We start from the raw sequence: 19,767 nt of genomic DNA, 5'->3' as shown, positions 1-19,767 counted from the left end.
ATTCAGAATAGTAAAGATAGTGTGGCAGGGATATGTAAAGGTAAAGGTTTCCCCTGTCCAGTCGTGTCTGATTCTAGGGGATGGTGTTCATCTCAGTTTCTTAGCCAAGAGAGCCCACATTGTCTGAAGATGCCTCCGTGGCTGTGTGGCCTGCATGATAGTATTCCAAGGCACACAGAATGGTGTTACTTTCCCACCGAAGTGGTACCTATCGACTCAAATTTGCATGCTTTCAAAACGCTAAGTTAGCAGGAGCTGGGGCCAGTAACAGGAGTTCACCCCATTACACAGCACTTAGGTCTTGAACCCAGGCTGTCAGCTAAGAGTATTGCATCATTTAATCACACAGAAATAGATGACTGTATTTTTAGCAATTGCCTATTTGTCTAGTATTCATGTATATAAAGATCATATGTTGAACTCTTTTTCACTACCTAGTATATATCTTGTGGTGGCACGTGGGGTAATATTTTAACACAGACTGCAGTATAAGGGTGTGGGAGGGATAATTATGAAGTATACTACTTGAATGTTGTTTAATTCCACCCACCCACTTGCACTGCTGAAAGGCAGACTATTTTTTCATTTCAAAATATGACTTGTCTGATCAGATATGTGTGTAATTTCTGTGAATTCTGCACAGAATGTGAAGTTCTCTCCCACGTCCTGATGTTGCTTGGCAGCCTTGAAATTTCACCTAGCATTTATTCTTATTTATGCTGTGAGCAAAAGGGAATGTTAAGTCTGTCCAGTCTGCACAACCATTCTGTGAATGTTGTTTTCTTCTGAGCTTTTCATACAAATCGATTTTGATACTAGTGTGCCTGAATCTGATTGTTCAGATTCCTTATAAAGCTATTAGAGGGTAATTTCTGTAGCAGTTTTTAGTGTATAATATTGTACAGTGGCTGCCTGCACTTGATGTAAAAATTGTTAGTCTTTTTTACAAAAATTCATTTGTTGCTGCCTAGTCCACTCTGGCAACATATGGGAGGGCTGGTGTATTTTGATATCCATTCCTAGGAAAGAAAGGAGTGGAGACAAGAACATGATAAGAATTAATCTATTTTTTATATATCATATGTGGAAGATGTGTAAATCCCTTTTCTCTTTCTTCTTTCTTTTCTTCACACCTGTGTGGGTGAATACTCCTGCAAATCCTTGGCGAAAACTTTAGAAATCTTTGGTATGGTCATTTTTCATTAGAACCCAGAGTCATTGACTACATTACAAAATTATTAAATGGGGAAATTACAGTTATCCTAATTTTTAGTAAATTTCACAAAGTTTATAGTAAATTTGGGGGAAAAACATGAAATGTGCATCAGATAGAAAATTTATAGTGGAATTATCTTTACACTTAAAAGGACCATGGATTTTACATAATACCCCCCTTTTTAAATGAGTAGATAATACCAACTAATAAAATGACTTATTTCTCTTCTGATTTTGGTTGAAGCGTTTTAATGATTTGATGTTAGATTAGGTTGCTCCTAAATTCCTAATGTAAAAGAATTAATATTTATCTTTCTACTCTTTTCAAATATAAACATATAGAAATGCAAAGTGAAATCTAAAAATAATAATAGGCAGAAGAAATAAAGCAGGCATAATTTGAAACTTTCAAAGGCACGCCTTAAAATCATCCATATTAAAATCATTTGTTCTTATTGGGTTTATTTCTTTGTTGTTGCAAACTTAAAATTAAATACCTGTGAAATTATTTGCAGTTTGACTCGTGTCATATCTCTTAAAAGACTATTCAGCATAGCACAAACTATCAAAAATGGAGAAAGTCTTTAACTTTAAACATCATTTTCTTAAATGAAGGAATATGAAACAAGCTCGTTTGAAGTACTCATTAAATGATTTTAATATGTGGGGAGGACAAAATATTTCCTAAAATATGCATGCTGCAGATTGTAAAACCACTAACTCTAAATTTAGTTCAGAAACACATTGACAGTTTATATAGTTACAGTATTAGCTACTGCTAATATTAAATAAAATTCTAAAAGATAGTTTATAGGCCACCACTATATATAAACCAGTATCAAGAATCCAGATTCAAAATGTTCTTAGTACACTGGCAAGTATCAGCCATTGAAGTCTTTAATTGCCCTTTTTTGATCTTAAAATTTCAACAATTTAATCTATGGGATATTTAACAGCCCTGTACAAAATAACCAAAAAAGGTAATTTCCAGCATGTTTCCCCAGAAATTGTTAAAGCAGCTGCAAAGTTTTCAATATTTGCACAGCTCCTTCAAGGCTGCTTCCCAAATAGAAAGTGGAACAGAATGGCTATCAGTGTACATATAATATATATGAGACAATTGGGAGCAGCTTAGAAACAACTTTTCACGCCTGAAAAAGGTGCAGTTTCTTTTAATGATTCAAACAAAGATTCTTTGAACATATCCCGTGCTTTTTTTCAAAGGATTTAACTTACTTACCATACTTCAAAATTTTCATCTCAGATAATAGATCTCTTTACTGCAGTAAAGTATTTAAGACAGGAATCTAAAAATTGCACAAGTCGCTTAGAAAGCAGTAACAGTGGAGTATATTGCCTTTTGCTGCTCTTTCTAAAAAAAACATTCAATTTACTAAGCAGGTTATGATGCAATATAAATGTGTGTAATGTTCAAAAGGAACATTGTTCCTGTTTAGTTTAAAAAAAAACCTCAACTACATTGATGTTACCAGATTGATGTTTCTCAACTTTAAACAACTTTAAGACAATCTCTGCAACCTCTGTCTGAGGAATTCTGGGAGTTGAAGTCCATATCAATTTAAGTTGCTAAGGTTAAAAAACACTGGGCTGCTATAGGTGAAAATCATTTCTGTAATAAGCTTTTGATTAATTACAGGTATGATTCTACCAGTGACTCGTTTTACCCCATTTCTGTTTGATTATTCACATCATAGCAGAACCCAGTACAGGAAAAACAGTTGAGTATCATTCTCAAGTGTCCAGATTTTCATTAAGGATATGGAATTGTTATCCTTCTGATTGGAGACAATGGAAAGAAATGTCTTATTTGCTCACTATTACAATATTTACATTCACTCTAATGAAAGATATTACATCCTTTGAAATGGAACAGAAGTGAATTTTCACAGCATTCCCACTTTACCTGACCAAGCTGTTTAGCTGTAAATAAAATTTGTGAACCCCTCCACTCTAAATTGTTTATAGCCCTTGTGGGATTGCAAACTACATCTTAAGAACCCCTGCTAAAGGTGTATCTCAGATAATCTGGATGGCCATTTAGGCCAGCAAATTTTTACAAAGCTTTGACCTTTCCCGAAAAGGTTACACTCGCCTAAGGTACAGGAACGTTTAGCAATGTTCATTAATGCATTATGTTATTACATGAGTTTTCCATTTATACATTATTTGAAGTGGCTTATGGCAGTTAAAATACAAATACAGGAATAAATACCGTTAAAAGAAAATCACAACCAGTTCATTAAAATTCAAATAATTCAAGTTAAACATTTGATGCAAGAGGTGATATTTTTATATTTTTCTAAACAACTAGGAGAATTAAAGCCAAATCCATGTCCCTGAAGAGCAGATTCCATAATCGGGGAGAGGGGAATCTACACAGGAGGTTCTGTCTCCCAGATAACAAGTAGGCAATCTTGGAGGGGGGGGCGTGAAGAGAGTTTCAAAAGGCTTTTCCAACTGATCTAAGTATTCTGACAATCACTAAATGATTTAGGACTCTAAAGTCCATATCAGCATCTTAAATTATGCGTCAGTTAATTGGCAATTAACTCAGAACTGCTGTAGTAAACCAGCTGTAACCAGCTGGAGTTTGTAGACACTTTTTTAAGATTCCATGAAAAATGTACTGCAAAAGGTCGGGAGAAAGACCGTCATTGATGCCACCTAGAGGCTTATCTGGGTCGTCAGGGTCATCTGAGTAGTACAAATGGGTGTGCACTACTTTTTGCACTACTCAGATGATCCTGACGACACAGTTAAGCCTACAGGTGGCATCAATCACTGGCTAAATTACAGTGTTTCTCAACCTTGACAATTTTAAGGCATGTGGACTTCAACTCCCAGAATTCCACAGCCAGCATTGCTGGCTGTGGAATTCTGGGAGTTGAAGTCCACATGCCTTAAAATTGTCAAGGTTGAGAAACACTGGGCTAAAAGAATACAGATGAACAGCTGTCTGCAAGGAATATAAATCCTTCCATTCCTCACCATCCAGTCAGAGCTGAAGAACGTGCTAGGATGAGAAGTGAAATGTCTTCAAAGGAAGAAAGTCCAGTTGCCTTGTGAAAAAGCATCTTTGGGACATGGATTCAGTAACATTCCATTTCATTAAAAAAAAAAATTCCGCACTAACATTTCACCGCAGCTTGCCAACTTCCTATAAAAGTTTAAATAGAATTGTCCCTATCCCACCCCTCCATTCACTCATTTGATTGTCCCAGATTAGTAGAATCGGTCAAGTGTTTTGCCTGGAGATATCAAGTACCCTTTATGTAGAAGTGCAAAATCTATCGGTTTGGTTAATAATGATATTTAAAGGCTTTTTTCAAAAGACAAGTCATATTGAATTACCATATTATCTGTGCACATTTTATACAGCCGTGATCTTTCTTGAAATGCAAAATTAGTAATGCAAGGTAGTCTCTGACTGTGGGCATGTCTAATGTGCAATTTTGTAACCACCTAGTTTGCCTTTGCTTGCAATACTGCAATGCTATGCACTTGATTCCTCAGCTTGCAAACAGCCATTAAGTGACAGTAATGCACCGTAGCAAGAACTGCTTACTTTTGAAGTATCAACAGATTTTTTAAAAAAAAGATTGCCTCCACTGTGAGGGTTCTGAACCCCATTCAGTTCTGCTTGTATGTTACAGTGGTGTGGCCTGTTAGATTTAAATTAGTTTAAGCAAAATGTGCTAAAATTTATATTGTCATTCATAAGTTTTAGAGAGCTGTTAGAACTCCTATAGAAATTTTGCTTTTTATTTGTGGATATTTTTTTTTTTCAGCATTTCTTGAAACAGCTTTAAATAATTTTGAAGTGTTCTACATTTTTGTGAGTTGAACCCAACGGTTTCGTTTTTGTTTTCTGATTTCAGTGAAAGAATTTCTAGCCAAAGCCAAAGAAGATTTTTTAAGAAAATGGGAAAGTCCTGCTCAGGTAAAGAAATAATTTAATGTCACTTATTATTTATTCTAACCAATGGTATTTAGGAATAGATAGAATCTCTTATATAATTAATCTACTGTATTATACTAATAAACTCCAAGAAGAACAATGGCTATTGTGCTGAATGATAACAGTTGTCGCCATTTCATATGTCTATTTTATATACACATCCTGAAGATGATTCTCAGTTTTGTTTAAAATCCATGTTTGCTGTAAAACCTTTGGACAAATAAACATGTTTGCTGATTAATTTTTGCACACATATATTGTATGGCAAGATTTTTATTCTATCTCTGTAGTACATAGTGTTCCAATGTATTTGTTCAAAATTAAACTTCTTGAATTTAGTGTTTTGTTGAGGCAAGTCGATATATTTCAACTCTTTCTATAAAATACAATCCAGTAGAGAAGCGAATAAGCATATGGGTAAATATTTGGGTTCTTAAACTGTTCATTGAAGTCCTACTGAAGTTATCAGTTTGATGATGGCATAGCAGTGGGAGCAACATCCGCCTCTGAAATAAAGCATATATCTGTATTCCCTCCAGGATTAAGGGACACAAATGAGGATAAAAATAAATGTTATTGTTACCACAAGAGACAGTCCACCATTCCCACCCACCTCACAGAAGCTGGTAATTAAAGCCAGATGGTCCCATTTCCAAGAGATGAACCCCTTTCCACTGAGACCAACCAGGTCTTAGTAAGACATATAAACTTGGCACTCTCCTCCAAGATAATGTCATGTGTGAGAGCAACTTTGTTATATGTCAGTCTGTCATTCAAAAGCAACAACTGAAATCCAGTGCCACTAAGAATCCAGTAGCCATGCATTGAGCATAGAAACTGAGGACTGGACAGTGGGACCATTTTCAAACAGCAGACCCAGTATCCTCAACTCTCCCATCACATATCCTTCTGCCCATCACTGTGAGGTAGTCCTGTCTACCTCCTCAACTCCCACCCTTTGCATCCACTCACACACCAGCGACACATAATTGGTCTTCCCCCCCCTCCCCACACACAAATTAAACTCGGCAGCTCATCCTGGCCCACAGGAAACTCAGCCATCCTCAGTCATACCTGCCAAAACACTCTGCAGCTTCAGGAAAGATAAGCCTTTTCAGGGAAAAAAGAGCACGCCAGGGTCCATTCTACTCAAGTCTTGCAGTGTTGCCTCATCATGGTGGGAAATGTTCCTGGGAAGAATGAGTGAGGAATGAGTATATATTCCCACTAGGGAAACCCAAGATGTGAAGGTCACCCCAACTGCCAGCTAAAGTAAGCAGATGCCTACCGTATTTCCCCTAGCTTGATTTTTTGGGGTAGGCCTAATATAAGCCCTACCCAAAAAATAAGTTTGGAGGCAAGGCAAAAAAATCAAGCTGGGGTGGGGGTGTAGAGCTGCCTCATGCAACCTGCACCCACTTATCTTGCAGCCAGGCCTCTCCTCGCTGGCCCACTTCTTCTCCGGCATCCCCAGGCTTGCATTTCGCAGTCAGAGGCCTTTCCGGAAGGCCATTGCAGCCAAGAACTAAGCTATGGATTCAATCCATAACTCTGTTCTGCAAGGCCTCTGCAGCCAAGAACCGAGCTATGGATTGAATCCATCGCTTGGTTATCGGCTGCAGAGGCCTTCTGGAAAGGCCTCTGATGGTGAAATGCAGGCCCAAGCTCCATTCTGAGCTGCAGAATGAAGCTGCTCCTTCAGCTACAGAAGAAGTGAGCCAGCTGGGCGCAGCTGTCAGTGATGGAGGTAAGTGGAAAAAACACCACCACCACTCGAAAATAAGAGTTGGTGCCTCTTTTGGAGTCAAATAATAATAAGAAGAAGACCTGGTCTTATTTTCAGGGAAACACAGTATATTGAGTAGCAGCGATATAGGAAGATGCTATCTATGCAGTTGCTAGGAGTTGAAAACAACTTGACGGCATGTAATCACTTCTCCCACCCCTGGTAAATGAAGCAAGCCCTCAAGCTGGCATCCATCAACCACCACACCAACTAATACAGTCCAGGAGGCCTAGGTCAGCAGTGCTTCCTTAGGCTGAATATCCAGGGGTGTGGGGGTGCTTCACAACCTCAGTGCTCATGACCTCAGCAAGCGTTTCCATCTTCCTTTTCACACTTAAGATCTATATTATTTAAACAGGTAGGTAGAAACTGAGCTGGTCCATGTGTTCAATATACATAAATATATTATTCTATGCAACTTGTCCTCAATGCTTTCTCAATGAGTAGTAAATTTAACAGCGCTCCAGCACTTTACAAAATGTATCATCATTTGATCAATACCTTTTGGATACACGAGATAGAAATATTAGCTATTACTGATTACTGTTCCCATTTGGAAGCACAAAAGCTGCTTTGTAGTTCATTTATCTATTCATTCACCTGTTATACTTGGGACATTTTCTCTGTTTCTGAGTAATATTGGCACTGAGAATCGGTTGTTTACAATTTCATGTATAAGGCTTTCTGCGCTACCCAAAGATTTTAGAACTCGATCCTACGATCTTCTACAGGCATAACAGGTGTTCTGTTTCCAAAATTTCCTTTTCTTTGCAGTAAGCATAGGTGCTACCCTGCTTAATAAATTATATGTATATTTAATTGAATTAATTACTGTTGTAGTAACCGGTTACACTTAGGATGTTTTATCTGTTCTTGCTAATATAGAATACTGCTGGGTTAGATGACTTCGAGAGGCTTAAAACGCTTGGAACTGGATCATTTGGCAGAGTCATGTTGGTGAAACACAAATCGACAGAACAGTATTATGCAATGAAGATACTGGATAAACAGAAAGTTGGTATTTTTATAGCAGTTTACTTAATTCTGTATTCACCAATATATATGTGATGTTTGTCTGCAAAGCTGGGGTTCAGGTGGGATACGTATTTCATTGTTGTTCACATGCCTCTTGAAGACTATTTTCTGCACTAGTTCAGCTCAGTGCAAATCCTGCTAGGTTGCTTTGTGCAGGAAGAATGGCGTGCCGACTGCCTAGAGATAAATAATGCACATGCTGAGTGTTCTCCATTGATTGTGTTTTACAGAGAGCATTGGTCAAGTGCCTTGTTCAGCTGTGATTCAGATTACTGTTTGAAAAATGACTTCTGAGAAGAGTAGAGATAAATCTGAACAAGCAATAAGTACACAGTGCGAATGGAAAAATATGGTATTTTTTTAAATGAATCTTGAGGTTGTTCTTATTACAGCACACACCTTACAGTTATGAGTATGTGCAGTGAAAAGGCCGTAACAATTATGAGTATGTGCAAAATTGAGTAATAGTATTACGTTATTACTTAATGCAGACATGTCAAACTCGCGCCGTCACATGACGTCATGCAACGTATCGGGACGGTTTTGCCATTGCCAGCAATGGGGTGGGCGTGGCTTCCGGATGACACGTCCAGCCCGCGGGCCGGTAGTTTGACACCCCTGACTTAATAGAAGAAATAGTGTTATTCTGCAACATTTTCCCCTCTAAAATAGTAACAGAGACAGTTAGTAGCCCCTGAGACAGTTCCCCCCCCATTTTGTAATAGTTAAGGATGGAGTTTTTTGTTGGTAAAAGGAATATAAGAGAGGATGTTGATATTTAGGTTCAGTACTAACCATGTTGCAAATTTTAATAGACTGTTACAGATCCCGGAAAGAGAATTAGGGAAATCCAAACCTAACCTCACTTTTACCCCAGTATCAGAGTAGATATGCTTGGCAGGGGTACCAGAACAGGGCATTGATGTGGACAGTACAGTTCCTAAACAATGCTGAAGCTAGTACGTTGGTTGCAATAGAATTTGTATTTTGGGCAGAAAGGGTAGAAGGGAATCGTTTTAAAAAGGGAAAAGAAGGAAAAGGATTTTAAAAAGGAAAAGAAGATGATCCTCCTCTACCCAGCATAGTTTGACCAAGGCATTTGATTTGTCTTAAGACCCTAGCAGGAGGAATCATTTTTTACATAACATATCAGAAATAATGAATATTCAGAAAAAAATTGCAATATTTAACAATAAACTTTGGTGTAATGTCATATCATTTTAAAGCATCTGTGCTTAGACTGAATAATATTTGTATAGTCTGCCGTGTGTGTGTGTGTGTGTGTGCTTGTTTTGTATTTTAACAAATGAATACTCCTTGATGTAAGCATTTGAAAAAAGTGAACTAGTTGTTGATTAACTATTGTCAGATTGTGTGGCCAAACCAATGCTATCATCTATATTCACAATATCCTTTTTGTTTTATGAATATTCTGCAGTTTTCCTATTCCCTTAAATCTGAGCTCTAAGAAAATTGCATTTTTAGATTGGACTTTAATAGAGTTTAATATAGTTGGCAGCTACATGTTAGAAGAGCTGGCATGCAGCAGCAACACTTTTACAAGCCAATTTCATTATGTTAATATATTGAAACTAAATGTTTCAAAATGTGCAATATTTATGTCTTCAATTCCAGCATTTGCTTTTACTGTATTATCAAATTACAAAAGCAACTGCATTTTTAAGCTTAATTTTTCATTAATATTTCTTGAAAATTAAAATTTTCAATCAGCCACTTGAGGTCAGAACGGCGCAGACAAATGGTGTGGTTATGTCATGACATTGGATGCAAGTACATGTCATATCATTTCCACCCTAACATAAATGACAGCTGTTTAACTGACTTTCACATTTCATTTGCCACAGAATAATTTTATTTCAGAAAGATTTCCCTTTGTGATAAGTGCCAGTTTGGGGCAGTTGTTAGTTAAGACACAGACTAGAAACTAGGAGACCATGAGTTCTAGTCCTGGCTTAGAGACAAAGCCAGTTGGGTGGCCTTGGGCCAGTCACACTCTCTCAGCCCTAAAAAGGAGGCAGTGGCAAACCACTTCAAATCATGCCCCCAAAAAACCCTGCAGGGATTTGTCCAAGTAATCTCCAGACATCAACACTGACTTGATGGCACAAAACAAAACAAACATGATATAAAAACATGAAAGAAAATAAGTATTGACAGGTCTTAAATTAAATGTAAATATCAGCAAAGGAATAATTGTAAAACTGTGACAAAAGCAAGATGTCATTCTACATTCATGGGACGTAGGGCTTCCAGACACTGCTTTATCTTGTCTAGCCTGAATCAGGTCTTGGTACTCCCACTTTCAGATACTGTTTGCTCATGTAATTAGCATTAGAGTTGAGATTATTCTTTGTGTGGGTATTTTCCAGTGATTCAGATTCTAAGCAAGAGCCTCAAAATTATTGTTATCATCATCTTCACTATCATCGTCATCCATTCTTTCTCCCTGAAGATACTCCCATAATCAAATATTATAGTTTAACTAAGAGAGTAATATGAAATACATCGTTTTATATAAGTTTTTTTGTGGGTATGAGGTCTTTTTTTACTTTATATGATATGCATGAAATGAACTTTCTAAACTCTCACTGTAACCTGTTGCAAGCATTCACAAACTGTATTTGTTCAGATTATTTCTTATATAGCTTATATATAGTCGGAAGCCAAAGATGAAACATAGTTCATAATTCTTTTATTCATTAAGCCAGAGGTCCCCAACGTTTTTGGCACCAGGGACCAGTTTCATGGAAGACAATTTTTCCATGGACCTGGGGGAGCGGGACGGGGAATGGTTTGGTTTTGCTCGCTCATGTGCCATTCACCTCCAGCTATGCAGCCTAGTTCCTAACTGGCCACAGAGTGGTACTGATCCGTGACCTGGGGGTTAGGGATCACTGCATTGAACCACTTATCAAATGCAAACTGAATCATCATATTCATCAGAAAATAACATTATTTGAATTTGGAACTGAATTCATTATCATCTTTTAGAACTGATCTTTTTCTATTTTTTTTTTTACTAAATGTTTTGTTCTGAATTCTTTCTAAAATGGACTTTGTTCTTAGGTGGTTAAACTGAAGCAAATAGAACACACATTGAATGAAAAAAGAATATTACAAGCAGTGAACTTTCCTTTTCTTGTAAGACTGGAGTATTCTTTTAAGGTAATAAGTGGATTAGAAAGTAACACTTTTTCCTAGTATAATTTGTCCTGTAGTACCCAGTGGGTACCACCTTTTTCATAAAAAGTTTATTTCCCAAATAAGACTGGTGCAAAGATAATTGAAGATGCTCACTTGGTAAAAGCAGATGTTAGATGCTTCACTAATTTAATCACATATAATATATTTGCAAGTTTTATAGATTAAACAATGTCAGTTTAATAAAATAGAGCAGTGTTTCTCAACCTTGACAATTTTAAGGGATGTGGACTTCAACTCCCAGAATTCCACAGCCCGCAATGCTGGCTGTGGAATTCTGGGAGTTGAAGTCCACATGCCTTAAAATTGTCAAGGTTGAGAAACACTGAAATAGATAAATTCCTTCTTTGGTCACATTCATGCATCACTATTTAAATAAAAATATGGGCTTTGTAAACCAGAATGTGGAAAAGTAATGTGCTGTTACATCCATTTATCCATCTATCTATCTATCATCTAGATGTCCAAATCTGGTATTATCAGTTAAGTGCTCTTGACAAACTAGTTGTTATAAATTAATGGCATTCATTAATTTAATGTTTGTTTATAATCCATTTTTGTTTAGACATTTTAAAATTGGGTTTAATTTTAAATACAGTTTGAAGTTGCCTTTTTTTCGAGTAGAAAAATGACAAAAGATGTTGATGTTAATAGAGCCAGTTTGGTGTAGTGATTAAGGTACCAGGCTGGAAACCAGGAAGTTGGTGAGTTCTAGTTCTGCTTAGCCATGAAAGCCAACTGGGTGACCTTGAGCCAGCCGCACTCTCTCAGTCCAACTCACCTCACAGGGTTATTGTTTGGGGAAAATAGGAAGAAGAGAGTGTGTTGGATATGTTCACTGTCTTCAGATATTTGTAAAAATAATGAAGGCGGGATAGAATTAAAATAAATATAAATAGGAAGCATAAGTGGCCCTGATAGTGGTATAGGAAACAGGGAGAATATAACCCCATGGATTATTTAAAATAAATCTGTTATAAAATCCATCACCATGGATTTTGCTGTGGCATGGGGGATAACATTGAATGGAATTTATTAGCAATTGTCCTAGTTGTTTTTTTTAATGGAACAATTTTCATTGCATACAGTTATATAACAAAGAATGGCATCAGAAAAAAAATTAAATTCTCCAGGCAAATATTTAAATGTAACTGTAAATAAATTAAAATTGCATACAGGCAGTCTTCACAACAAAGGTAGTTTTAACTAGAATTTCCCTCACTAAGCACTGTGGTGATAAAGCACAACATCACATGATCATACCACCAGCACCTCTGGCTATCATCATTAAGTGAACCCTACACTGTTGTTAACTATGATGCCCTGTGGTTGCCATTTGTGAACGCCTGCCAGCTTCTGCATTGACTTTGTTTTTGGAAGCCAGCAGGAATATCCCAAATGACAATCACATAACCAGAGGATGCTGCGACGTCATATTTGCCAGCCAGTCGTTAGCAATTACTGTCATGTGACCACAGGGGCACTGTGACAGCCACAGTTATGAGGACCAGTTGTAAATACCACTCATTCAGCACCATTCATACAGTTACTGAATGAATTGTTGTTAAACGAGGTCTATCTGTCTTATCAGTAGTTGTGTACAAAATCTCTATATGATAAAGTTGTTGTGAGGAAAAATACATTGTTTTTATATGTTTTTATATGTATTTCTCCCCTAAATCTGTAGAATTTTTCTCATGCACACACACTACTGCCATTATTGCTATTTGTGTCCTTCTGTTGTGAATAATGGAGTAAGGCTGGTCATTTAATTCAGCCAGGTATTCTCTGTTTCACCCTGCTCTTTTTTCCCCCACATTCAGTGTTCAGAAACATTGAGTGCTTAAATAACCAGGTTGTTTGCCTGAAATATATTTGGATCTTTTAAAGTATATCTACAATTTCAATCATCTATGCTTCTCTATATTTTAGGACAATTCCAATTTATATATGGTTATGGAATATGTTCCTGGAGGGGAAATGTTCTCACATTTAAGAAGAATTGGAAGGTTCAGGTAAGAATGAACAAATAAGTTATTTTGAAAAGTATACACTATCATTCCTAAATGATTTCTATATGGGAAAAGATGTACTTCCCTCAGCATAAACTTGAAAACTTTCTGAAATAGCTTTGAAAAACAAGTTTTGCTTTAGTGTGTGTGTGTGTGTGTGTGTGTGTGTGTGTGTGTGTGTATGCTAAGAAATAAAAGTTTTTTAAAAAACTTTTAAATGTTTTATATTTAAACTTTTAACGTTTTATAAAACTTTTAATGTTTTAACTTTTCCTGGTGCCACGTTTTATTTCTTAGTATGCATACACCCAGGAATCACTCTTTTATTTTTACCGTTATATTATATATATGTTTTCTGTATATGCTGTATGGGCGTTTTTCTATCTCGATGGCTTCTCTGATTATTCTGTTATTAAAATGTTCACTTTTGGCAATGGTTCTGGTATTTTTATGAAATACCATGAAATTGACTTTAAAAATACCAGAACCATTGCCAAAAGTGAACATTTTAATAACAGAATAATCAGAGAAGCCATCGAGATAGAAAAACGCCCACACAGCATGAACAAGCGAGATGATACCTCCCGCCTACCAGCCATTTGGAAACCCGACCTTATTGACAAACGACTCCCTAACACAAAAAATGATACCAGACCCACACTCACAAAAACCACACAGGAGGTCACCACCACACATCCACGCAAAAAAACAAACCCAAAGCCACACCGATGACGAGGCACGACCACAAACCAGAAGCCAGACCACAGCTGCATCATTAGCCACTTTAAACCCCTCCAATCCAAACATGAAGCAAACTGACACCCTCCATGAAGAGGAGGCACAACCACGAACGCGAAGCCAAAAAAATAGCAAGGCAGCTCAAAATCTTAAACCCCTCTGCAACTCAGACTAACCTGAGCACAACCAAACAGAACACTCCCCCAGCCAATCAGAGCACAGCCAACCCCCCAGCCAATCAGAGCACAGCCAACCCCCCCAGCCAATCAGAGCACAGCCAAGCCCCTAACCAATCAGAACACACCTCCACCCAATCAGAACACAGCCAAGCTCCCACCCAATCAGTTCATACCCGCACTGGCAGTTAAAAGGAAGAAACAGCTAAGACCACACATTGCTGCTCGAAGCACGAAGCTGAAAACACCAGCCTGAAGAGATATATGTATGTATGTATGTATGTATGTATGTATGTATGTATGTATGTATATATGTATGTATATGTATGTATGTATGTATTGAAATAGGTAGTATCTGATCCAGATAGTCCTCCCTTACCAGCCACTCATTCCACAACTGTTTGAAGTTATGGTGGTACTGAAAAAATAACTTTATGACCAATTTACAACCATTTATGCAATTGGCAGCTTCCCTCAGTTCTATGATCAATAATGGGTCTGGCCTGTTTTTATTTCCTTTCTCTCTCTTGCAGCTTGGAGAGATCGGAGAAGAGTGGAGAATACACATAGAAAAAAATGCAATGTGTTAATCCTGGCAGCTGCTTGGCAAACAGCCAGTGTAATCCCCATTGTGCGCCTGCTTATTCTCTTCTGATCTGGGGCTTCTTGTGGCACAGTGCCATAGTCAGTGCTTTTTTTGTAAAAAAAAAAAAAAAGGTGCCGGAACTCACACACGTTATACAACCCGCCTTGTCTACCCTACAAGGTTCCATCCAAAAAAGGTGCCGGAACTCCGTTCTGGGCATTCTATGACAAAAAAAAGCCCTGGCCATAGTTAGGGGAAAGATGGCCATCCCCAAAGTCTGGTGGCACTACACAGAAAGAAAGGCAGCTCTGCAGTCACTTAGCAAATCCTGGTTTCTCTGCAGTCCCCTCCTTTCACTCAGTCAAACTTTTCCTCCTAGCCAAGCAGCATCCATAAAGATAGCTTCATGTTTTTGCCAAGGCCAGTTAGCTTTCCTCTGTAGCTCCCACCAAAATGGAAAAGGCTGCCTGAGGTCCCAAGCTGGCACAATCTAAGGGCAGTTGGCAAACTGCCTGTAGACATCTTCTCTTTGCAAGCATGCCAGGGCAGAGACTTCAGATGTGGCCGAGATGGTGTCCCTTTGGGTCCTTTTAGTTCCAGAGCCAGCCAAGAAGAGATGTGCAGGAGTTGATGGTATCTTTCTAGGGGTGACTGATCTTTTTCTTAGCCAAGCAAATTCTGGACAGGAGCAGCAGATGAGGGAAGCCATCTCACCAGTGTGCTTCAGTTGGGCTGCATGCAACAAGCCGTCAAAGAATCCCTGTCCTTCACCACTTCCTCCTCACTAGCTTCCAGCACCCATATTGGACTAGAGATGCCCCCCACAGTATGCACAAATTGGAAACCCCCATCTCTTCTTGCCAATTCCCTCCTGTCCAAATACACCACTCCTGCCTGAATCTGCAAAGCAAGTTTCAGTCCTCCCAGGTGAACCAGACTGGAAACAAAACTAGATTAATTCAACTTTATTTACGGCTACATTAACAGAATCATGCAAATCTGAAAGTACAGACTTTAATCGCTGCTTTTAATTGTTTGATTCATTAGGGCAGGTCCTTCCTAAGTTTTTTTTTCTCTGACAAACTATTGAGGGATCCTGCCTCTCTTGTCTGACTGTTTCCTAAGCAGCATCTATTCTCCTCTATCCCCAAGGTCACTGACATACTCCTTTACAAAAAGATAGTGGAAATACCAATCCACCTCCACCCCACCCTTTTGATGCCCAGGTCACTTTGGTACTTCCCTGCTCTCTTCCACCACCCCCCAACATGCCTACCATAGCTCCTTTTCTCTTCTTGCATCCCAGAAAAGAAGGCTGTCACCAAGCAATTTCTGTAGACAATCTCTCCTAGCTGAGGTCTCCTTCCTTGAAGAGCAGAGAGATTTAAGATGATGGGATTAGAAATTAATACAGTAAGCAGGCACAGTGAGGACACCATTTTCAACTTTTGCTGTGATTACTCTCCTTTGATTCCTTTCTCTCCAAATGCAAAAATTAATACCTTTTTTGTTAATTATCCAGCACTGGGATGAGCAATCCAAAGAGGGTGGTGGTGGCTAGGAGACAAAACAAAAAAAAGCAGAAGGTATGAAACTGATTACTCTTGCCAGTTTTGAGTTGGAAAACAAAGTTACGGTCATCTGATTTGCGACTTAGCAACTGCTTCACTTAGTGACAGAGTTGCCAATCCCAATTGTGGCTGCTAAATAAGGACAAACTGTATTATATATGTACTTTTGAATTCATTTTGCAATCATTGTAGAACAGAACATATACTTTCTGATATATTCCTACCAATTCACAGATTTTTGTATGAGTGTTATCCACTGTGTTTGAAAGGTAATGACTGTACTTCTGTCTGAGTAAAAAAGTACCAGTTTTAACAACTTAATATTTTCATTGATTACAGTGAACCACATGCACGATTTTATGCAGCTCAGATAGTACTAACATTTGAGTACCTCCATTCATTAGACCTCATCTATAGAGATCTAAAACCCGAAAATCTTTTAATTGATCAACAAGGATATATTCAGGTAGGATACAATGATTTATAGACATGAATATTTTGTTTTCTATAGCTGAGATGTAGTAAATACTTAAAGAGTGTTTTGAAAGGAAATCAGTTTTTTTTTACAAATCAGTTTAATAAATTAAAATATATATTGAAGAAAACAGGAGAATAAAATAGATGCTGAGTTTGATCTAAATTGGCTTATATCAGTGATTGGTAACCTTTTCTAACTGGGGCAACACTTTCAGTTTTATTCTTTCAGCATCCAAGTGATGCATGAGGCCCAACAGCTTATATGATTGAAAACCTTCAGCTTATATTTGATGCTGCTGTTGTTCAGTGCTAAGAGAAAATAGGTGTGTCAATCACCTTTCCCACCTTTTCATAACACTCCTGCCCCCAGATAGCCAGCCAAATATTTTGGGGCTCCAAAACTGATTGCCCAGCCCTGGTTTTTACTTTCTGCTTTTTAAAAGCAAAAGCTTAATGTTGTTATAGACATTCCATAAAGTTGAATATAGCATTTCTGAGGTTTATGCTTCGGGATTAATTCTTACTTTTTAATGCTTCTAAGAATTAGCCAAGGTGGCGCAGCAGTTAGAGTGCAGTACTGCAGGCCACTTTAGCTGACTGTGTTCAGCAGGTCAGCGGTTCAAATCTCACCGGCTCAAGGTTGACTCAGCCTTCCATCCTTCCGGGGTAGGTACAATGAGGACCCAGATTGTTGGGGGCAATGTAAATATATATATATATATATATATATATATATATATATATATATATATATATATATATATATATATATACATTGCTTACTGGTGTACACCGCTCAGAGAGTGCTTGCACTTAAAGCGGTATATAAGTCTCATAAATAAATAAATAAATTGGTTACCCATCATGCCTTGTTTGATTAAAAAGTTACATCTAAAACTACTGTTCTTCTGTTTCCATTATGACATACAAAAAAACCGTTTGTCTAAATACCTCTCGATACCTATGTATATTATTATCATTAATTTGGTTTTATTTTAATTTATAAATAAATCATGAGAAATATTATTCTATTATTATTTCTGTTATTCTATTTGTGAAATACAGTCATTCTTTCCTCATAGGTCACAGATTTCGGGTTTGCAAAAAGAGTAAAAGGTAGAACCTGGACGTTATGTGGGACTCCAGAATATTTGGCACCTGAAATAATTCTTAGCAAGGTATTTGAAAATACTTAGCAGGTTAATTAAGCATTGCTGAAAGGAAAATACTGCTCTAAATATGCTTAGGAAGAAGTTTCATTTGAAATTTCAAATTAACCCATGCATGGCTTAGGTAATAATTATCAAATATTGTCATGATATTTTCTCATGTAGAATCTAATAATTTAGTCAAGTTCTTCAAGCCAAAATATTTCTCAGTATTCTATAACATGCCATCTTAAAGTCTTAACACATTTAATTTCAGGAAATGGTAAAGAGTCTTTACTGGGGATGATTTTAGCACTCTTTACAGGGGATGCTTTTATGACTCTTTGAAGCATGAGGGTCAACTTCTACATAGGTAGTTCTTGACTTGCACTTCACCAGTGAAACTACAAAACGTACATGCAAGTAAACTAACTGTATAATTTAGAAACAACTTTTGATTTTCTTTGCTGTGTCGAAGAGTCTCTTCTATTTACTTTTTTGTGAAATATATATAATTTAGTCATTTATTTCAGTCCTGGACATTATCCTCAAACATCTATTTATTGAATAGTATGATAATAAAATGTTTAAAATTATGTGTATATTGTCTAAATATGAAGCATTTATATTCCTGAAGCATGTATATATATGTGTATGATTATTTAATGCTAACGTTTATTGAGGTATTATCATTAGACCTAATCACAATACTTTTCATCAGGGCTACAATAAAGCAGTGGATTGGTGGGCCTTAGGAGTGTTAATTTATGAAATGGCAGCTGGATATCCTCCATTCTTTGCAGATCAACCAATCCAGATTTATGAAAAAATTGTTTCTGGAAAGGTAAGCATTTTTATGAGAATAGTGCACACAACATTTGTGCTACTCTATTTATATAATTTTTAGTAGGAACAAAATTGGACATTTTTCCTCTCTTGATAAGTTAGAGAAAAATAAAAATTGTCCCTTAATTCAAATAGTCCTTAGTTAATTAACCTTGCTAAATTGTTGACTAACCACTTCTTTTGGCATTTTCAAATCATCTTTAAATAGCTCTAATGAGTAGCATTTAAAACATCCAGGAATGGTTGTCAATTAAATTGTTGCATTCAGTCACCTGAAAGCAAGTGGTGGGGAGAATTTCTTGATTTAATCCTTTCTATGTTTCTGGTATAGATATATGTGCCTCTTTATCTTGCTCTGTGTTTGAAAGAAAATAAGAAACAGAATGTGTTTATATGTGAAAGTATCAAGAATAGAAGGAAATGAAAATATGTGAGTTTAAGATTGTCCTAGTCTAGCTCACATAATGTTATTGTTTTAACTATTTAGTCGTGTTCAAATCTTGGCTACTTTATAGGCGTGCTCTCTTGCTACCTTGTCTAGCACAATTTCTCCTAATTGTTGGACATTCAACTTTGTATCAGATTTGATGTTCTCAAGCCCAGCGTGTTCTTTCCTTGACCTTTCTTGTTCAGCTAACCATTCCTAACATCATTGCCTTCGCCAATGAATTTGCATGCGTGACATGGCCAAAGTAAACCAGATGTAATCTTATGATTTTAGCTTCTAGTGATGTGTCTGGTATTCACAAAATGTTAAACAGTCATTTAAAATGGGGCCACTGTACAAATAGTTCACGGATTTAGCAAAAAATGTAATTGAAGTGAAAATACCAGATAAGGAAGTAAATGGCAAGGGTTATAAATGACATAATATATTATATATGTTAGTATTATATTCCAAGATTTAATCAGAAATAATTTCTGGTGAAAAGTAATTTTAAGAGTTCAGTCATATTCAGATATATTATTTAAAGGT

General features: G+C 37.0%; 1 protein-coding gene across 6 annotated transcripts in view; it reads left to right on the top strand.

Annotated features, from left to right (window-relative positions):
• The window catches only part of PRKACB (protein kinase cAMP-activated catalytic subunit beta), a 70,818-nt gene that overhangs the window by 41,044 nt on the left and 10,007 nt on the right, over positions 1-19,767 (top strand). For 3 of the 6 annotated variants that reach the window (XM_039320964.1, XM_039320962.1, XM_039320967.1), the window contains exons 2-8: positions 5,115-5,176; positions 7,866-7,994; positions 11,103-11,201; positions 13,170-13,252; positions 16,660-16,786; positions 17,880-17,975; positions 18,667-18,789. In XM_039320964.1, the coding sequence (XP_039176898.1) occupies positions 5,115-5,176; positions 7,866-7,994; positions 11,103-11,201; positions 13,170-13,252; positions 16,660-16,786; positions 17,880-17,975; positions 18,667-18,789 (719 nt within the window). Of the gene's footprint in view, positions 1-1,177; positions 1,187-5,114; positions 5,177-7,865; positions 7,995-8,049; positions 8,368-11,102; positions 11,202-13,169; positions 13,253-16,659; positions 16,787-17,879; positions 17,976-18,666; positions 18,790-19,767 lie in introns of those variants that run through there. The other 3 variants (XM_039320963.1, XM_039320966.1, XM_039320968.1) reach the window with 2 other exon arrangements.

The sequence above is a fragment of the Crotalus tigris genome, unplaced genomic scaffold (assembly GCF_016545835.1).
Source record: "Crotalus tigris isolate CLP2741 ecotype Arizona unplaced genomic scaffold, ASM1654583v1 scf7180000023718.2468807, whole genome shotgun sequence".
NCBI lineage: Eukaryota > Metazoa > Chordata > Lepidosauria > Squamata > Viperidae > Crotalus > Crotalus tigris.
This window is presented reverse-complemented; position numbering and strand designations above follow the sequence as displayed.